The sequence below is a fragment of the Schistocerca americana genome, chromosome 2, assembly GCF_021461395.2.
Source record: "Schistocerca americana isolate TAMUIC-IGC-003095 chromosome 2, iqSchAmer2.1, whole genome shotgun sequence".
Taxonomy (NCBI): domain Eukaryota; kingdom Metazoa; phylum Arthropoda; class Insecta; order Orthoptera; family Acrididae; genus Schistocerca; species Schistocerca americana.
Window position 1 is genome coordinate 1,084,600,239 of NC_060120.1, and position 21,283 is coordinate 1,084,621,521.

The 21,283-nt window shown below is 40.4% G+C and overlaps 1 protein-coding gene across 1 annotated transcript in view; it reads right to left on the minus strand.

The window, feature by feature from the left end:
* The window catches only part of LOC124596486 (filamin-B), an 896,651-nt gene that overhangs the window by 514,276 nt on the left and 361,092 nt on the right, over positions 1 to 21,283 (minus strand). Inside the window, exon 10 of the mRNA XM_047135636.1 lies at positions 10,867 to 11,092. Coding sequence (XP_046991592.1) covers positions 10,867 to 11,092 — 226 coding nt within the window. The remainder of the gene's footprint in view (positions 1 to 10,866; positions 11,093 to 21,283) is intronic.

Sequence of the window (21,283 nt, forward strand, 5' to 3'; positions counted from 1 at the left end):
TCATAACACTTTTGAAATCTCCACGTCACTGGGAATATGTGCTTCATCTGTTCCCTATGAGTATTAGGAACCGGTTACTATACTCCTTGAGGTAAAAGTAAAGGTGGTAGCGCTAGCCAGGAATCATCCAAATTGGAACTTACAAACACTGCAAAAGATTGGAGCAACAACAGCCCTGAAAAGGAAGACAGACTTGAAATTGTGGAAAAGTGATATCGTTAAAGGAGAGACAAGATACAATAAATACCAGGCGATAAATAAGTGGACATACGACCGATTTGTCAAATCTCATTGTCGTAATGAGAATATTTCAGGAGTGGGCTGCACGTGCAGCACTTCAGTATACGGCCAACAAGGATTTCATGTTTGCTGCAACATTATCTTTGGCAATAAATTTCAAATCGGAGTATAAAATTCGTCAACAGCACGTCACTAAATACTTCTCTCATAAGGAGGTACAAAATATAGAAGATATACAGAAAGTGGTGGCTCTTTTCAGCACACAAACGGTGTCACTTATGACCGGTTTTAATCGTGATTACCTGATCAACAATGATCAAACAGGATGCGAGTATTGGGTGAACATTCGACTCATGTTATTGCATAATGTTGGTAGTAAAAACAAACTAACTCGTTTGTACATGGCGCAATATGCCATCACAGCCTCTGGAAAAGTGTTGCTTAAGGTTTTCCTGTGTTTACAAGAAACGAATGTTACATTTGGTCCTCAGGTTATAGAAGAGGTCAAGCATTTAACCGACTAGTTCAAAAATGTGTACATTACCTGCTCCAAATCCGGGAAACTGACAAATTCGATTTACAGAACATTTCTTGACAATGTTTTAAAACCATACATTTCTGATAATAAGTTTTGTCTAATATTAGATTCCAGGAGTGGACAAATTAATACTACAATATATGACACAATGTTTATCGATGGCAAGGGTCATCCAATGTACACAGTAAAAGTAATACCGCCAAACTGCACACCTCTGTGCCAGCCATGTGATGTTTATTTCTATCCTCAGGTTAAAAACTGTATTTACAGGCTTCAGAATTGCAGTGTGCTTCTGGAAACCCAGTGGGAAATGCACAACCGCATGGATGCCATAAGTATTCACAGCATAACTCATAACCAACTTTCAGCACCGATTTTTCCGGCTATGATATCATATGCGTGGTATGCATCAAAATTAATTACCGAAAGAGACATTTTTAAATGTAAACCAAGTTTGTTTTCTGCCGACTCTTCAGAAGGAACAGTGTAGCTGTCGAAAGATTGCATTCATTAGATGTTCTTGGTGCCATGAGTATATTTGTTTCGAATGTTTATATGATAAGTACCATCCATCCAGTTGTTGGAAGTAAAGTGAGGACATGTAACAGTGACTGGAAGAGCCATTGAAAAGTGACTTGGAGTATCATTTTAGTTGTTTACTATCCCAAGAGGTTTCAGAAATTTATTTGCCTAGCTTATTATTATCACTTTTATTGATTTACTTACCTTATTGACCCTCCTATCCCTATCAATACAAAGGGAAAGAAGAACATCCGCTAGGTTTCTTCGAGATTTGAACCCGGGTTCTCCGATGCCCTTTGCCGTTGCACTATTTTTTATTTCATCATAGCGGACGTCACATGACATCCGTTGAATTTGTTGTTGATCTTTTCACTCAGTTTTTTTATTACAGAGACCAGCCAGCAATCTGACTGAGCATGCTGAGCTACCATGCCGGTGACGCTATCGTTGCTGTCGGCGAAAGGCGTTTACCACGTGGGTACAGAAGTGGCAGTTGTAAAAGTTTCTTACCTCAATTTCTGGAAAAGTACGTGATTGCGGAACCCATGCCCGATGGTGAAAAATGCTCTATTTACAATTATCTATCGACCGTCCAATTTTGAGTCTATCGCTCGTCATAACTTTTAGGGGTGATTTTCTCAAAATTGCGGGGGTGTTGACCCAAAATATCTTAAGAGTCCTTTATTTTAGGTTGTATACAAGCGACCTGCCAAACTTGAGCCTAATCGGTTGGCCGTGTCTGAGGCCTTGACCTTGTGAGCATAACAAGAGGGGACATGTTGAATGCAGACAAATGTACGATAATCACTCTGAATAGTATCCGTGGCTGGTGTTCTCACAAGTTAAAAAGGGACTTCTTTGCATTAACTGTTAAAATTTTTATGAATAATAAAATGGTTGAAAGAAAGAAATCCATTACCGCCAAGAAACTTGTGACTGAACCACTAACAAAGTCTGCCAAACTTATTTGTTTACATGTCACGTTCTGTAAGACCAAATTGAGGAGCAAATATCCAAGTTTGTGGAATATGCCAGTACGTGAAACTACAACATAAAAGTAATAACAGATAAAAATAAAGTGTTTATGAGCCCAAAAAATGTCAAGCCATAAGTTTAAGTAAACACAAACAAAAATACAACAAGAATCAGATTAATTTTTCAAGGAATTCCTTGACAGAATAGAAAGAGTGATCCATGAGGAAACTCTTCAGTTTCAATTTGAAAGTGCATGGATTACTGCTAAGTTTTTTGAATTCTAGTGGTAGATTATTGAAAACGGATGCAGCAGTATACTGCAGAACTTTCTGCACAAGAGTTAAAGAAGTCCGATCCAAATACAGGTTTGATTTCTGCCGAGTATTAACCGTGTGAAAGCTGCTTATTCTTGGGAATAAGCTAATATTGTTAACAAGAAATGACAGTAAGGAATATATATATTGAGAGACCAATGTCAAAATACCCAAACTCATGAATGGGAAGAGTTACCCCAAAATATAATACCATATAACCTAAGCGAATTAAAATAAGTAAAATAGCCTAATTTTCATGCCGAATGATGACATCAAGTCTTTGAACAAGATCCTGAAAGTGGGCTTTCCATGACAGTTTCTATCTATCTGAACACCTAGAAATGCTTCACTAATCATAAGCCCATTCTGTGAAATTAAAACGTCAAGATTTGTTGAATTGTGTATTAGAAACTGTAAAAACTGAGTCTTACTGTGATTTAGCATTAGTTTATTTTCTACAAGTCATGAACTTATGTCACAAACTGCACTATTTGAAACTGGGCCAGTGTTGTACACAACATCCTTTACTACCAAGTAAGTGTCATCAGAAATTTTAGAGTTACCCATAATGCTAGAGGGCATATCATTTTTATAAATAAGGAACGGGATTGGCCCCAACACTGATCCCTGGGGCACCTCGCACTTGACTGTACCCTGCTCAAACCCCACATCACAGCCATTCTCAACACTGCAAATAATGACCTTTTGCTGTCTGTTGCTAAAGTAAGAGGTGAACCATTTGTGAGCTACTCCCCGTATTCCATAATGGCCAACTTCTGGAGCAATATTTTGTGATCAACACAATCAAACACCTTAATTAAATCAAAAAATATGTCTAGTATTCAAAACTTTTTGCTTAACCCATCCAGTACCTCACAGAGTAAACAGAAGACAGTTTTTCCAGTTGTTAAAGGACTTCTAAAGACAAACTGTACATTTCATAGCAAATCGTGTGATCTAAAATGATCACTTATCCTTACACACATACCCTTTTCAATAACTTTAGCAAACACTGATGACATAGAAATAGGTCTAAAATTGTCTAAATTATCCCTTTTTCCCTTTTTATAAAGCAGCGTTACTAGTGAGTACTTTAATCATTCAGGAAACTGAGCATTCCTAAAGGAAAAATTACAAATATGGCTAAGTACAGGGCTAACATGTGCAGCACAGTACTTTAATATTCTGCTAGGCATTCCATCATACCATGAGAGTCCTTAGTCTTCACTGATTTAATTATTGACTCAATCTCCCTCTCGTCTGTATCACAGAGGTGTATTTCAGACATCAATCTTGGAAAGGCATTTGCCAAGAGAGTTTATGATTCCCTGTAGAAACTAAATTTTTATTTAATTCACCAGCAATGCTCAGAAAATGATTGTTAAATGCTGTACACATATCTGATTTATCAGAAACAGAAATAATTTTACTGCAAACTGACTTTATATCATCGACCTTGTGCTACTGACCAGACTTTTCCTTCACAACTTACCATATGGTTTTAATTTTATCCTGTGAATTAGCTATTCTATTTGCATACCACATACTCTTTGTCTTATTAATAACATTTTTAATCACCTTACCTGTTTGTAATGAGCTACTGTAGCTTCTAACATTTTCATACAATTCCCACTTTGTTCTACATAATGTCCTTGTCCCACTAGTCAACCATCCGTGCAGCCTTTTACTGCTAGTACCCCATTTAGAACATTCTAATGGAAAGAAACTCTCAAAGAGCATGAGAAATGTGTTAAGGAAAGCATTACATTTATCATCTATGTTATTGCACTATAAACATCCTGCCACTCTTGTTACTTGACAAGGTTTAAAAAACTCTCTACTGTTGTTGGATTAACTTTCCTACATAGTTTGCAATTACATGTGACATTTGTTTGAGAACAAAAGCCTTTTAGTGTTAAAATTTCTGCATCATGGTCTGAAAGGCCATTCACCCTGTTACTAACAGAATGCCCATCTAGCAATGAAGAAAGAATAAAACTGTTGCCTATGGCTGTGCTACTGTTCCCCTGCACCCTAGTTGGAAAAAACACAGTCTGCATCAGATCTTGTGAATTTAGGAAATCTACCAAGATCCTTTTTCTTGAACCATGATCTACAAAATTAATAATGAAGTCACCACATATAACTAATTTCTGGTACTTTCTATACGATGAATCAAGAACCCTCTCTAGCTTGAGCAGAAATGCTCTAAGGTCAAAGTTAGGGGACCTATTAACAACAAAAATTAGAAGTTTAGTTTCACTAAATTCAACTGCCCCTGCACAACATTCAAATATCTGTTCAGTGCAGTGCCATGATAGGCTATGGACTCAAAGGGAATACTGTTTTTTACGTACATGGCCACTCTCCCACCCCGCATGTAAGCCCTTGAGAAACAGCCAGCTAATCCTGGTAAAGCAAGCCTCTGAGCTGTCAAATTATTTACTTAATGGTAAAGATTGTGACCTTGAGATCCATTCTCAGCTCAAGTACCACATTGAAGCATAAACACATGCAAAATTATTTTTGGTGACATGAGACAACTGTGAACTTGACACCATAAATCAGTTGTCAAGACAGAGAATGGAAAGCATTAGAGAAAACAGAGATCATCTTGTACCTATAATAAAAACAATCATATTTCATGGAAAGCAAAATATTCCTCTGCGGGGGCATAGAGATGGTGGGAGTCTATTAGAAAACGAAAATGATCGTGAAAGTATAGCGAGTAATGAGGGAAACTTTAGAGCTCTTCTAAGATTTACACAGCGCACATTGCCCAACTAAGCTTAACTGCAAGATATGTTGATGGTGATGGCAAATAACATGAAAGATTATTGGGTTTCATTGACATCCATGAACACAATGGTTGTAGTGGAAATATTGATGATGAACCTCAAGTGAGTCAAGATGAAGAGCATAGTGTTACTGGTGAAGTATTAGATACTACAATTGTAAGGAGAATGGGAAGCCTTTCTCTGTCACTGAAGAACTACTGTGTGGGTACAGGCTATGATGGTTTTTCAGTTAATATGTCAAAATTGAAAGGAACTGAGGCTACAATAAAAAAAGAAAGCAATCAACATGCAAGTAGTGCAGGTCAAAGTCATTAGCTCAGTCTCGCTGTCTCTCGCAGCTGCAAAGTTACAAGTGTGAGAAACTCACTTGATACTATTGAAGAAGCAATAATGTTCTTTACAGCATTAGCAACCAGTTTGCAATTTGAAGAGTCACCTAGAACACATGCTGCAGTCACATTTTCAAACAACAGCTGATCTCTGAACAGCCTGCAAAGTTCTTAAAGGAAGACAGTGTTGGAGGGATACAACAACAGCTGCCAAAGCCAATATTCTCCTCCAAGCTCTCTAATTGTGAGTTTACTATCACTCTGTTTACACTGAGTGACATTCTGAGCATAACATATCCAGTCAGCAAAATTTTAGAGGACCCTAGCTTGGACGTCACAACGCCAACAGCAAAATTAGATTCGACACTTAAGATGTATGACGGCATGAAAGCTAATGCTGATAGCCACTTTACTCATGTTGAAGAGGTGAAGGCAGTTATGGAAGAGTTAGATGTGGAGATGAGTGTTCCTCATCTTACAGGCAGACAAAGTCACAGGGAAAACTGTGATCATAATGATAATGCTATGACATATTGGATAAGGACTGTTTTTATTCCAACACAACTGACACGAGAGAACATTTTGCTGAAGAAAATATTTATCATTTAAAATTCAACATACTTTTGCCCTCACAACTACTGAAACATGAAAGTAAGGGTCTGGTACACAAACTGAATCAATGCTTGACTGAGCTACTATTCTTTGAAGAAGAATCACTTTTTCTGATTAAAAAGAGGCCAATGGGAGGGATTCTTCAATACAAGCAAATGAGCATAAACACCCTTAATGGTCATGATTCCATTATGCAAGTGTTGTCTGTTTGTCCTAGATCTGACAATTCTACTTTGAACACACTTTGCAAAATATTTGTTTGTCTACCTGCATCTAATGCTACAATAGGAAGAAATTTTTCAACATTGCAGTGTACAAACACATTGCTCAGGTTGACAATGAAGGAGGATTGACTTAATGGCTTAGCTCTGTTGAACACTCACCCTGATGTTGAGTGCCCTATTGATGAAGTAATTAATCAATTTTCCAGGAGGAATAGGCACATGGAATTCATCATTTAAGGAAGAGAACCACAGCTGTAACTTTTTTGTATCATAAGATGGCATTTTCTTGTGTATGAGTAGAATCAGTTTAAATAAAACTTTCTTAAAATTTTGCATGTCACTTGATTATTTTTTATTATGGTAAAAGTAAAGGTAGTTCAAGATTTGTTTAGCACTCCCTCTTTGAGGTTTTTCTGTATCTGCCACTGCCCAATGTTGCTATTCAATACTACCTTCCTTAATGCCTAACTGACTCCAAATTTACAATCTTCTTCCAGGTAATCATGACAGCTATATCCTCACCCACAATTACTTTTCCTTTGAAAGGATCGCCTACAGCTAAATCCAGGGTTCAGCAATGGGCACCTGCATGAACACATTGTATGCCAGCCTAATCATCCAGAATCCCAAAACCCTCCCCTGGTTCAGATTCATTATAGAATCCTCGTGATCTGGACCTGGTTCCTCCAGAAACTCAACACTTCACCTCAATTCATTTCACCTGGTCCTCTTCAACCCAATGGCTACCTTCCTAGATGTTGCCCTCTGCCTCAAGGATGGCTACAACACTACCTCTGTTCACATTATACCTGCCAATCATCAACAGTGCCTCCACTTCGAGAGCTGCCACCCATTCCATACCGAGAAATCCTTTCCATACAGCCTAATTTACCAGAATCATCACATCTGTAGTAGAGAGCAGTCCCTCTCCAAAAATGCCAAGGATCTCACTGATATCATTACAGACTTAAATTACCCTCTCAATTTTGTTCTGATATAGAGTTACTGTGCCTTGTCTCTCCAGTTCACTACCAGCTCCCATGACCCACTGTCCAGCCACAAAGGAGCACTGCTCTCGTGACTCATTACCACCTCAGAGTGGAACAACTGAAACACGTTCTCTGACAGGGTTTTGACTACCTCTCGCCATGCCCTAATGTGAGGAATATTGTACCCATTATCCTCACCACCCTGTGGTATTGCCCACTCATCGTACTTATGCAATATCCTTATCCATCCCCACTCCACTTCTGCTCCCAACCCTTTGCTTCACGACTCATATCCCGGAACCAGCCTGTGCTATACATCTGCCACCACTACCTACTCCAGTCCTGTTACAGATGTCTCCTATCCCATCAAGGACAAGACTAACAGTAAAGGAATCATGTAATTTACAAACTAAGCTGCAACCACTGTGCTGCTTTCTACATAGCATGACAACTAACAGCCTGTGTGATCACATGAATGGCTGCTGCCAAACTGTGTCCAAGCTACAGTTGTGCTGAACACTCCGCCAAACATGATGGGCCTCCCTTCAATAACTACTTCGCACCCTGCACCAACTGAATCCTTCCTGCCAACAACAGCTTTTCTGAACTGCATCAGTGGGAACTCTCCCTACAATCCCCTCAAATGGCCTGACCATCAAATTACCCATCTCTGGCAGCAACCTCTCCTTGCACAATGTCTTCTACCTGTTTAAATTCTGTCTGTTAATAGCCCTCAGGAATCTAGTCTTGCATAACCATATTAACCAGTCCCAAACCTCCTTGCAATACTGCCTCTCCCTTTGTCAAATTCTCCTGCTCTGCAATACCTCATTTCTGCATCACATCTTCAAGATTGAAACTCTTCCTCTCCAGGAACTGGAGCAGTGTGCACTATGGCACCTCAAAAAACTCACTGACCAATTCACTTCCTACTCCCATCTCAGACTGCCACTATCTACCAACTCTAAAAGAGCCACGAAAGCTCCCCTGCATTCCCTCATAGCTGACAACCCCTCTGTTGCAGACCTACTACATTTACCTCACCCTCAGGAACTCCTCCCACAACCACACAGAATCCAGATTTGAAACAAAGTCATGAATCTGTCCTCCAAAAGGCACAATCGCACAGAAGTATCAGTCCTTTCCAAAGGGCTTCCATATTGCCCCACTCCCAAATTCAATCATGCTGGACTAGTTAAAGACCTTCTCACCTTCTCCCAGTCCCTACAGTGGAAAAACCTTTTTGCTACCAATCCTATCACTCATACTCCATCCAAAACAAATATAGAACACTGACTGACTCAGTTCACTCTTCCACCCCATCATAACCCACCCTCACTGCCCCCAAATGAGCCCCTCTTAACTTTTCAGAATTGTATAATCTTGAACCTTACCTCACAATCGTTCGCCAAATACCTCAACATGGAAATCAACATTACATCTGCAAAAAGAACTGCAAATACACAATCTAAAAACTGATCTCAAACTTATAGTCCTACCTGCTGACAATGGCTACACCATTGTGGTTGTGAATCACCAGAATCACCTGGTGAAGGGACTCCACCAGCTGTCCAGAAATCCAGCAGGATCTCCTGTCCCTCCTCAAATTCTTATGCGCATTCCACAACTTCTCCTCTGGCTCCATATCTCCCTTCACACTTACAACTCCCCAAGCTCCTACAGACTACATGCTTCCTGAAGTACATAAATCCAGACACCCAGGATGCCCCATTCTAGCCAGTTACTGCGCCTCCACAGAGTGAGGCTACCAACCACCAACAATATCTCCACCACATCAACTGCCACCCATTCCATACCAATAAGTCCCTTTCATACAGCCTAGCCACCCAAGGTTGCCACATAAAATTTTCTAAAGGTCTCACTGTGGTCTTTGTAGAGTGAAATTACACTCCTAACACTCCTTTGTTTGCCTCTGCTCCGCCACTGCTCACAACCACTTGCTTCAGGGCTCATATCCCTGTAAAAGTGTAAGATGCAGACCTATTCCATACACCCCCACCCCCCTTCTCCTCGTTACCACCTACCACCCACTTTAATCCTGTTACAGACATCTCATATCCCGTGAAAGACAGCAGCCATGTGATCTACAAACTAAGTTGCGACTGCTTTGTTGCCCTTCTACATGGGCATGACAACTAAAAATTTGTCTGTCTGCATGAATGACATCTGAACCACCCAACTGCTGAACATGTTGCCAAACATGATGCACTTCACTTCAATGACTGCTTCACAGCCTATGCCATCAACATCCTTCCCACCCAGCTTTCCTCGACTGTGCAGGTGGTAATTCTGCCTACTACACATCCTCTGTTCCCTGCAACCCCCTGGCGACAACCTTTGCTAGTCCCAATCCTCCACCTAACTATCCCTTCCCTGCTCCCACTAGCGTTTTCCAATCTTTACTCCCCTCTCCTTCCTTCCCACAGCACAGTGTCCAGGCTCTGCATTCAGTGGCCCTATCCTGGCTGCACCACGTCCCTGCATGCTCACACAGGCAGTACAACACTTTGCCCTACTCCTACCCTGTTATCCCTCTGCCTACTTGCCTGATGATTCCTTCTTACCCCCACCACCCATCCTGAATTGCTGCTCACATCAGACACAGTTCAAGTTCACAGTCAGGCTACAGTGATTCAAAACAGTGGCCACGTGTGTGTGCATTGTGCTTGTGTAATGTGTGTTCTTTTTATTACGCCTGTTGCGACTCAACACCTCCCCTATGTGTTGAGTAGCCCTCTACATATTCCTTTCCCCTTTTAACTTTCCCTTCTTTGCTTAGTACAGGATTGTAGTCTGAACTCTTGACATTGAAAGAGATGCTTCTTTTCTCCCCAAAGATCTCTTTGATTTTTCTACAGGTGGTATCTATCTTTTCCCTAGTTATGTATGCTTCTACAACCTTACATTTGTTTTCTAGCTCTTTGTGGTAAGACATTCCACACTTTCTGTCAATCTCATTTTTATGTATCTTTACTCCTATTTTCCTGCTACATTTTCATATTTAATATAGGATCAAACAACCTGAGTTATCTCAGTTTACACCAAGCTTTCACAAATTTCACACGGCATGTAGTCTGTAACAATACTGGGTCTACAAAAATGATAGTTCTCCAAGAAAAAGTTTAACAAGAGAGACATAAAGAGAGACAACGTGCAACAATAACAAAAGGTTGATATCTAAATGAAAAAATGAAATATGAGATAAGTATCAAGTGATTAATAGGAACTGGAAGATGAATTTTCTATGAATACAGAATAAAAAGGTTTTCACATAATTTAACAGTTAAAAATCTTATATCTTTACCTTTAACATCTATTCCATTGAAATAAACATATATTCGATGCTTGCCAGCTTGTTGTGGTACAAATGAAACTCTGTAGATAGAATTTCCAAGGTTTTCAATTCTATGTGGTACAGACCGACCACCTGACACTATATCCAAGCAGATATTTCCAAGACCTCCAGTGCGGGTAGCATCCACAGTAAAACTGAATGGTTGACCAGGATTAGCTCCCTCGAGCCCATGGAGCTAGCAACAATAAAAAGTGTTTTATGAAAATTAAGGTTGTACAAACTACTTAAGCAGAAACACTTCCGAGTTCCAACATGTATTAAGTGTTACATGTGATCAGTATGATAACTGTTAGTCGCAAAAATTTCAAAATTTGCTCTAGTTCTTTATTCATTTATTTAATTATAGTGACATAAATAATTCTGAAGAAATATCTGTGCAACAGTAACAGCCCACATAACTAGCAACAACAAAATGTCTTTTATGAAAATAATGGCTGTACAAACTACTTATTCGGAAACACTACTGTATTTGAATGTGTTAAAATAGCACAATTCTAAGTGTCAAACAATGGAAAATCCATGATGGAATGTAACAACATTATGAAAAGGAAAGATGCTGCTCACCATACAGCGGAGATGCTGACTCGCAGATATGCACAACAAAAAGACTGTTACAAATAGAACTTGGGTCAACAAGTTTCCTCCATCAATTGTAAGAGTCTATGAAGAAACTGAGATGCTGTGATATAGCATCTCCACTATATGAAACTGGAGAAAGTTTTTTCAGTGCCATCCATACACAATGCACAACAACTGGAGCTACAGATATCATGCCATTTTCTGTATCTTCATGGACTCTCACGATCGATGGAGGAAACTTTGTTGACCCAAGTTCTATTTGTGACAGTCTTTTTGTTGTGCCTATCTGCAAGTCAGCATCTCTGTTGTTTGGTGAGTAGCATTTTTTTTTTCATAGTATTGTAACAACTCTAAGTGTAAAGCATAAGAGAGTTCTAGCATGTATCAAGTGTTATGTGTGTAACTGCCCAGTCCCAATAGTTTCAAAATTTGCTCTTTGTCTTTATTTATTTATTTAATTACAGTGACATAAATAATTCTGAAAAAATATCTGTGCAAGAGTAATCATAAACACAAATAAAACAAACATAGTATTAAGAAAACAGTCTTAATAGCGTTTTTTATTTATTTAGTGCCGACCAGTTTCAGCCTATCACAGGGGCCATTTTCAGGGCAGACGTACTGTGAAATTACAATATATATCTTAGACAAAACTAATAAGAACCATCTTATAAGAGTGGATAACGTAAATATTATGTTTTACCCGCTGTTCGACTGCTGGTGGCATCATGCCTACCAAGGTATGGCAGGAGACTGTAAAGAATCTACCTTATGCCTGGGTTTATATAGCAAGCTATGAGCACATGAGCACAAGCACGCCTCCAGCGGTGACCAATGGTAGATGTTTAGCCTTAAAAATTGAGGTATAAATACATTTTGTGTGAAGTTTACAATTTAAAGAAATCATGTTCATTTTTAAAAAACACTGTTTAATAAAAAAATATAAAAAAGTATGTGAAACAACTTTTCAATGACAAATTTATAAAAGAATGTTAGTAAGTTACCTTATCTTCATTCGTAATATACTACGGGGCAGGAAACAATTTTCTGCCTGTTGTTGTTGTTGTGGTCTTCAGTCCTGAGACTGGTTTGATGCAGCTCTCCATGCTACTCTATCCTGTGCAAGCTTTTTCATCTCCCAGTACCTACTACAACCTACATCCTTCTGAATCTGCTTAGTGTATTCATCTCTTGGTCTCCCTCTACGATTTTTACCCTCCACGCTGCCCTCCAATACTAAATTGGTGATCCCTTGATGCCTCAGAACATGTCCTACCAACCGATCCCTTCTTCTGGTCAAGTTGTGCCACAAACTTCTCTTCTCCCCAATCCTATTCAATACTTCCTCATTAGTTATGTGATCTACCCATCTAATCTTCAGCATTCTTCTGTAGCACCACATTTCGAAAGCTTCTATTCTCTTCTTGTCCAAACTATTTATCGTCCATGTTTCACTTCCATACATGGCTACACTCCATACGAATACTGCCTGTATTCTATTTTATATATATGAAAAAAACTTTTCTGTCAAAAATAGTTATGAAGTTGCAACAAGTATACATAATGTTGCTATAACAATAAATGCTAGATTTGCTACATTAGATATTAAAAACTTATAAACCAACATCCCAGTGACAGAAACAATTGAAATAATTAGAGAAAATTTGTTGCGTCATAACATGCTTAATCATAGCGAATTGACCTCCTTGAGGTTACATTAGGTTTCAATGACTATTCCTCTAACAATCAAATATATCAACAAAAGGATGGCCTAGCCATGGGCAACTCATTACCAAGAACCTTAGCCGACATCTTTGTCAATAATAAGGAAGTCAGATTTTTTAGAGACCATCCACACATATATACTACAAATGATATGTTGATGATATTTTAATATTATTTGATCATACGATGGATGAAATAAATAATCTGATGGATATGCTGAATGATTTACACCTGAAAATTAGTTTTACAGTCGAACATGAACAACAAAAGACTAAATTATTTGGACCTCACCATCTCCAATGTTAACGGACAACATATGTTTTGTATCTATAGAAAACCTACCACAAGAGAAGCTACTATTCATGCTAGATCATGCCATCCTAAAAGATATAAAAGAGCTTTCTTTTTTTCCATATTAAATAGACTGAATAGGATACCACTAGCACCAGAACAAAGAAAGAAAGAAATTAATATATTGAAGCAAATAGTGATAACTAATGGATATGAATCAACTAGAGTAGAGACACTACTACGTAAAATACAGGCAAGTCAACCTCAGCGATCCGAGAAGAGGATTTTTTCGAAAATGCAATATATGGGTAACATATCTGATAAAGTGAATAGACTTTTTAGAAACTCAGACATCACAAGGACTTTCTCCTCAAACACACCAAACTGGGAGTCTAGAAACTGTTACAGAACGTTTCTCTGCCTACGTAGATCAGCACCTTCAACCCATTACATGCAGTCTCCCATCCTTCATCAAAGACACCAACCACATTCTCGAACGCCTGGAATCCTTACCCAATCTGTTACCCCCGCAAACCATCCTTGTAACCATTGATGCCACTTCCTTATACACAAATATCCCGCACGTCCAGGGCCTCGCTGCGATGGAGCACTTCCTTTCATGCCGAACACCTGCCACCTACCTAAAACCTCTTTCCTCATTACCTTAGCCAGCTTCATCCTAACTCACAACTTCTTCACTTTCGAAGGCCATACATACCAACAATTAAAGGGAACAGCCATGGGTACCAGGATGGCCCCCTCGTATGCCAACCTATTTATGGGTCGCTTAGAGGAAGCCTTCTTGGTTACCCAGGCCTGCCAACCCAAAGTTTGGTACAGATTTATTGATGACATCTTCATGATCTGGACTCACATTGAAGAAGAACTCCAGAATTTCCTCTCCAACCTCAACTCCTTTGGTTCCATCAGATTCACCTGGTCCTACTCCAAATCCCATGCCACTTTCCTCAACATTGACCTTCATCTGTCCAATGGCCAGCTTCACACATCCGTCCACATCAAACCCACCAACAAGCAACAGTACCTCCATTATGACAGCTGCCACCCTTCCATATCAAACGGTCCTTCCCTACAGCCTAGGTCTTCGTGGCAAACGAATCTGCTCCAGTCCTGAATCCCTGACCCATTACACCAACAACCTAAAAACAGCTTTCGCATCCCACAACTACCCTCCCAACCTGGTACAGAAGCAAATAACCAGAGCCACTTCCTCATCCCCCCAAACCCAGAACCTCCCACAGAAGACTCCCAAAAGTGCCCCACTTGTGACAGGATACTTTCTGAGACTGGATCAAATTCTGAATGTGGCTCTCCAGCAGGGATACGACTTCCTCAAATCCAGCCCTGAAATGAGATCCATCCTTCACGAAATCCTCCCCACTCCACCAAGAGTGTCTTTCCACCGTCCACCTAAACTTCGTAACCTCTTGGTTCATCCCTATGAAATCCCCAAACCACCTTCCCTACCCTCTGTCTCCTACCCTTGTAACCGCCCCCGGTGTAAAACCTGTCCCATGCACCTACTCCAGTCCTGTAACCCGGAAGGTGTACACGATCAAAGGCAGAGCCATGTGTGACAGCACCCACATGATTTACCAACTGACCTGCCTATACTGTGAAGCTTTCTATGTGGGAATGACCAGCAACAAAAAGTCCATTCACATGAATGGACACAGGTAGAGAGTGTTTGTTGGTAATGAGGATCACCCTGTGGCTAAACATGCCTTGGTGCACGGCCAGCACATCTTGGCACAGTGTAACACCGTCCGGGTTATCTAGATACTTCCCACTGACAACAACCTATCAGAACTCCGGAGATGGGAACTTGCCCTTCAATATATCCTCTCTTCCCGTTACCCGCCAGGCCTCAACCTCCGCTAATTTCAAGTTGCCGGCACTCATACCTCACATGTCATTCAATAACATCTTTGCCTCTCTACTTCCGCCTCAACTGATGTCTATACCCAAACTCTTTGCCTTTACATATGTCTGCTTGTGTCTGTACATGTGCGGATGGATATGTGTGTGTGTGTGTGTGTGTGTGTGTGTGTGTGCGCGCAAGTGTATACCTATCCCTTTTTCCCCCCAAGGTAAGTCTTTCCGCTCCCGGGATTGGAATGACTCCTTATCCCCTCCCTTAAAACCCAAATCCTTTTGTCTTTCTCTCTCCTTCCCTCTTTCCTGATGAAGAAACCGTGGGTTGCGAAAGCTTGAAAATTGTGTGTGTGTTATATATATATATAAAAACCAAAGATGGTGTGACTTACCATACGAAAGCGCTGGCAGGTCGATAGAAACACAAACAGACACATACATACACACAAAATTCAAGCTTTCGCAACAAACTGTTGCCTCATCAGGAACGAGGGAAGGAGATGGAAAGGCGAAAGGAAGTGGGTTTTTTGGGAGAGGGTAAGGAGTCATTCCAATCCCGGGAGCGGAAAGACTTACCTTAGGGGAAAAAAGGACGGGTATACACTCGCACACACACACATATCCATCCACACATATACAGACACAAGCAGACATATGTAAAGGCAAAGAGTTTGGGCAGAGATGTCAGTCGAGGCAGAAGTGCAGAGGCAAAGATGTTGTTGAGTGACAAGTGATGTACGGGGGTGGCAATTTTAAATTAGTGGAGGTTGACGCCTGGTGGGTAATGGGAAGAGGAGATATATATATGAATATAATAGAGGGAAACATTCCACGTGGGAAAAATATATCTAAAAACGAAGATGATGTGACTTACCAAACGAAAGCACTGGCAGGTTGATAGATACACAAACAAACACAAACATACACACAAAATTCAAGCTTTCGCAACCAAGGGTTGCTTCACCAGGAAAGAGGGAAGGAGAGGGAAAGACGAAAGGATGTGGGTTTTAGGGGAGAGGGTAAGGAGTCATTCCAATTCCGGGAGTGGAAAGACTTACTTTAGGGGGAGAAATAGGACAGGTATACACTCGCACACACACGCACACGCACACGCACACGCACACGCACACACACACACACACACACACACACACACACACACACACACATATCCATCTGCACATATACAAACACAGGCAGACATATTTTTCCCACATGGAATGTTTCTCTCTATTATAGAGGGAAACATTCCACGTGGGAAAAATATATTTGAAAACAAAGATGATGTGACTTAGCATACGAAAGCGCTGGCAGGTCGACAGAAACACAAACAAACACATACATACATACAAAATTCTAGCTTTCGCAACCAATGGTTGATTCATCAGGAAAGAGGGAAGGAGAGGGAAAGACGAAAGGATGTGGGTTTTAAGGGAGAGGGTAAGGGGTCATTCCAATCCCGGGAGTGGAAAGACTTACCTTATGGGGAAAAAAGGACAGGTATACACTCGCACACACAAACATATCCTGATCTGGTGTGAAAAAAGGCGAAAAAGTGTTGGTTATAGCTGGGCTGTGTTGACCCTGTGGTGAACTTGGGTTGGTAGACAACGATGTGCATAAAGGTTAGGTGGTTGTGTTGCCGCCAAAACACGTTAAAGGGTAGAGAAATTCGGGTAAATTTCGAAAAAACTATATGTAAATGTATTAAAAGGAGTGGTTTTGTGGTGGCAGATTATGAGAATGAGGCTAACAATTGTCTGACGAAGAAATAATGACGTTAAAACCTGTGGGAAGCGGCTAAAAATGATCAATGATGTGGGAAAAACGGAAATGGAAATAAAGTGAAAGTTATTAGAACTAGCCGAAATGGTTGTTTAACAGGTGAAAGGAACTGTTTGTGAACTAGAAACGGTGGAATTTATAGCAGCGGTAGTGTTGAAAGTGGAGGGGGGGGGGGGGGGGGGGGGGGAATTATGGTTTGGAAGTGGGTTACGTATTATTGATATAGCCGGGACAAAATTGTATAGTAGATTACGGTAAAAAGGAGAAGGTGAATACAAAGTGAACCCACTGGCAAAAACAGAAAGAGAAAATAAGACAACAGAAAAGATCCCGAAATGCAACAGTGACAATAACAAAAGTGATTGTTGGGTTCAAATTAATGATATGAATATAATAGAGGGAAACATTCCACGTGGGAAAAATATATTTAAAAACAAAGATGATGTGACTTACCATACGAAAGCGCTGCCAGGTTGATAGAAACACAAACACACACACACATACACATATGTGTGTGTGTGTGTGTGTGTGTGTGTGTGTGTGTGTGTGTGTGTGTGTGTTTGTGTGTGTGTGTATGCGTGCTCGCGCGTGCGCTCGAGTGTATACCCGTCCTTTTTTCCCCCTAAGGTAAGTCTTTCCGCTCCCGGGATTGGAATGACTCCTTACCCTCTCCCTTAAAACCCACATCCTTTCGTCTTTCCCTCTCCTTCCCTCTTTCCTGATGAAGCAACCATTGGTTGCGAAAGCTAGAATTTTGTATGTATGTATGTGTTTGTTTATGTTTCTATTGACCTGCCAGCGCTTTCGTATGGTAAGTCACATCAACATTCCATGTGGGAAAAATATATCTAAAAACAAAGATGCTGTAACTTACCAAATGAAAGCGTTGGTATGTTGATGGGAGACAATAAAAAACACACAAACACACACACAAATTTCAAACTTTCGCAACCCAAGATTGCTTCATCAGGAAAGAGGGAACCCACATCCTTTCGTCTTTCCCTCTCCTTCCCTTTTTCCTAATGAAGCAACCCTAGGCTGCCAAAGCTTGAAATTTGTGTGTGTGTTTGTTATTGTCTCTATCAACGTACCAACGCTTTCGTTTGGTAAGTTACATCATCTTTGTTTTTAGATATATTTTTCCCACGTGGAATGTTTCCCTCTATTATATATATGATGATTACCATTATGTATTTCTTTGTAACTGACGTCCATAAATTTTCTAGTTACATGACATCTAACTATGACCTTAAGACATTTACTTTAAGTTTTACATAGCTTTATCATAATCCTACGTGGCACATAGCACGAGGGTGTCCTAATGATGATATCCATACCATAAAACAGTAATGAACATAGCTTATACTTCTCTCAGCATAATGTATAGTTTGACAACTACATAACTACTTAGAAAATATTTTCTTTTATGCAACTAAAAGGAATATGACAACCGACATCCGTTAAAATAAAAATCAATACATTGTCACTCACTAAATATCGTTTATACATTCATATTATATATAAAGACAAAATGTTTGTAGTTTTGGGTGGACGCCTCTATACACAGTGTGGGCTGCCAGTATCTTCTGCACTACGATGACGGATTCCCTCCGAAGTGTGGTATTGATCCTATTGTTGCCTAGGTGACAGACAGCAGTGTTACAAAGGGGGCAGCAATATTGCACAGCTGCCATGACAACAGGATTCGTAGGACCTGGACTAGACCACAGATAACATCAAAGCAGAGAGGACAGCCACGTTGTGGCTGCCGCCATGGCAACGGCGTCCGTATTACCTGGACTAGAGGGCTCTGTATATACGATTACACGTAGACACACTTCTACTTGTTATGCTATTAAATAATAGAAATAGGATACAAATAAGCACATAGTAAATAGAATACAGACAGGAAATTGTTTCCTTCCCCCGTAGTATATTACGAATGAAGATGAGGAATTTTACTAACATTCTTGTATAAGTTTCACAATGGAAAGTTGTTTCACACACTTTTTTATGTTTATTTATATAACAGTGTTTTTTAAAATGAACACGGTTTCTTTAAATTGTAAACTTAACACAAAATGTATTTATACTTCAATTTTTAAGCCTAAATGTCTACCATCGGTCACCGCTGGAGGCGCTGCTTACGCTCATGTACTCATAGCTTGCTACATAAACCCAGGCATAAGGTAAATTCTTCTTACCTCCTGACCACCCAGCAGAAAGCCCATTCTCACCTCTGCCTCCTGAAACTCCTGTCTGTCCAGACATGGGGACTGCATCCTTCCACCATCCTCCACACTTACAAATTCCTCATCCGTCCTATCCTCTGTTATGCCAGCGTTGCCTGGATCTTTGCACCCACCCACTTTTACAACGCCCTCCAAATCCTTGAACGTCATGCACACCACCTTGCCTTCTGTATCCGCCTTCCTTCCCCCACACGGCTCCTATATGACGTCGTCCCCTTCCTGCACCTCCTCCTTTTCCTCCAACATCTTCGCATCCTTTACACTGTCTGCAGGCTTGATCCCCCTACCTCCTGGTTTCCTCCATCCTCTCTGCCCCTGCCAGTTGCAGCACCTCTATCACTGTATCCCTATCTCCACCTCCACACCCACCATCTCCTTCATTAGGGCAATTTCCGGCACCTCCCCCCCCCCCCCCCCTCCCCCTCCTGGATGTTGAACTTCGCTGTGACATATACCCTTCCTTCCAACTGTAACCTGGTCTCGTTCCCCTCCTCCCCAGGGCCCCCTTTTCTTCTCCCCTCCTTCTCCCAGAGCGGATTTTCTTCCCCCCACCCAAGTCCCTGCACCCCATTCTCGCCTCTTTCCCTCCCACGTCCATCCCTCCCAGGCCCTCTTCGGCGCGCCTCCCATCCATTCCCCCCCCCCCCCCCTTCCCCTCCCTCCTTGCACCTGGCAGATCCTCCATTTTGCTCATCGTCATCAGTGTGCTACGTCAGTGTTGTGTTTGGTGCTGTTGTCCTGTGCATCAAGAGGTGTGATTTTAATTGTGTGCTGGACTTGTACATAGCGTTCCTGTCAGTGATTGTTATGTGCTACGCCATCCGTCGGTACTTTTGTGCTCTGGTCGTACTTCGCCTTGTGTTCTTTTAACTGTCCCAGTGTGTGATTTGTTTGTGTACACTGCTTTTTCACGATTTTTATCTCCATTTTACAGTCACCCCTTTTTGACTACTGTCTTCCATAACGTTCCCCCTTTTTTTTATCTCTATGTACATCATGTTTTCTCCTTTATGTTATTTGTAAATATCTTCTTTTATATGTTTCATGTCTTTTGGCTGAAGAGCAGCGCATATGGTGCTGCCAGCCCACCCCGATGGGGAATTGAAATACAATAAAGGAAAGAAAAAAAATTATTTACAGTCTCCTGCCACATCTTGATAAACGTGATGCCACAAGCAGTCGACCAGCAGGTAAAATATTATATTTATGTTATCCACTCTTATAATATGGTTGTCATTAGTTTTGTCTAAGATAAATATATTGTAATTTTACAGTATCTTTGCCCTGAAGATGGCCCCTGTGATGGGCTGAAACTAGTCAGCACTAAATAAATAAAAAATGTGGTTAAGACTGTTTTCTTAATACTAAGTTAATTTTATATCAATCACTGATACTAAACAACCATGTTGTCCAAATATCTACAAATAAAACAGTTACAATTAAATTGGAGTACTGGATGGTGGAGACACATGTGCAAATGAATCATGTTCCTGCAAAAAATGAAAATAATAATTGTAAGGAAGGAAAACAAATGGAATTAAGGTAAACTGCTTGGCTTTTGTGGATGATTTCGCAATACTTTCAGAAAACCTGACAGAAGCAGTTACTCAAATAAACATTCTGGAAAAATTAGCAAACAGAACTGGGCTCAAAATTTCAGCTGAAAAAACAAAATTCATGACAAATATAAAAAATGCACCAAAATACATAGAAACACAAACAGGTAAAATAGAGTGAGTAAATAAATATAAATATCTTGGAGAAACTATACAACAGAATAGACTAGAAAAATCTGCAATAGATGTAAGAATTAACAAAATGGAAAGAGCATATGGTTT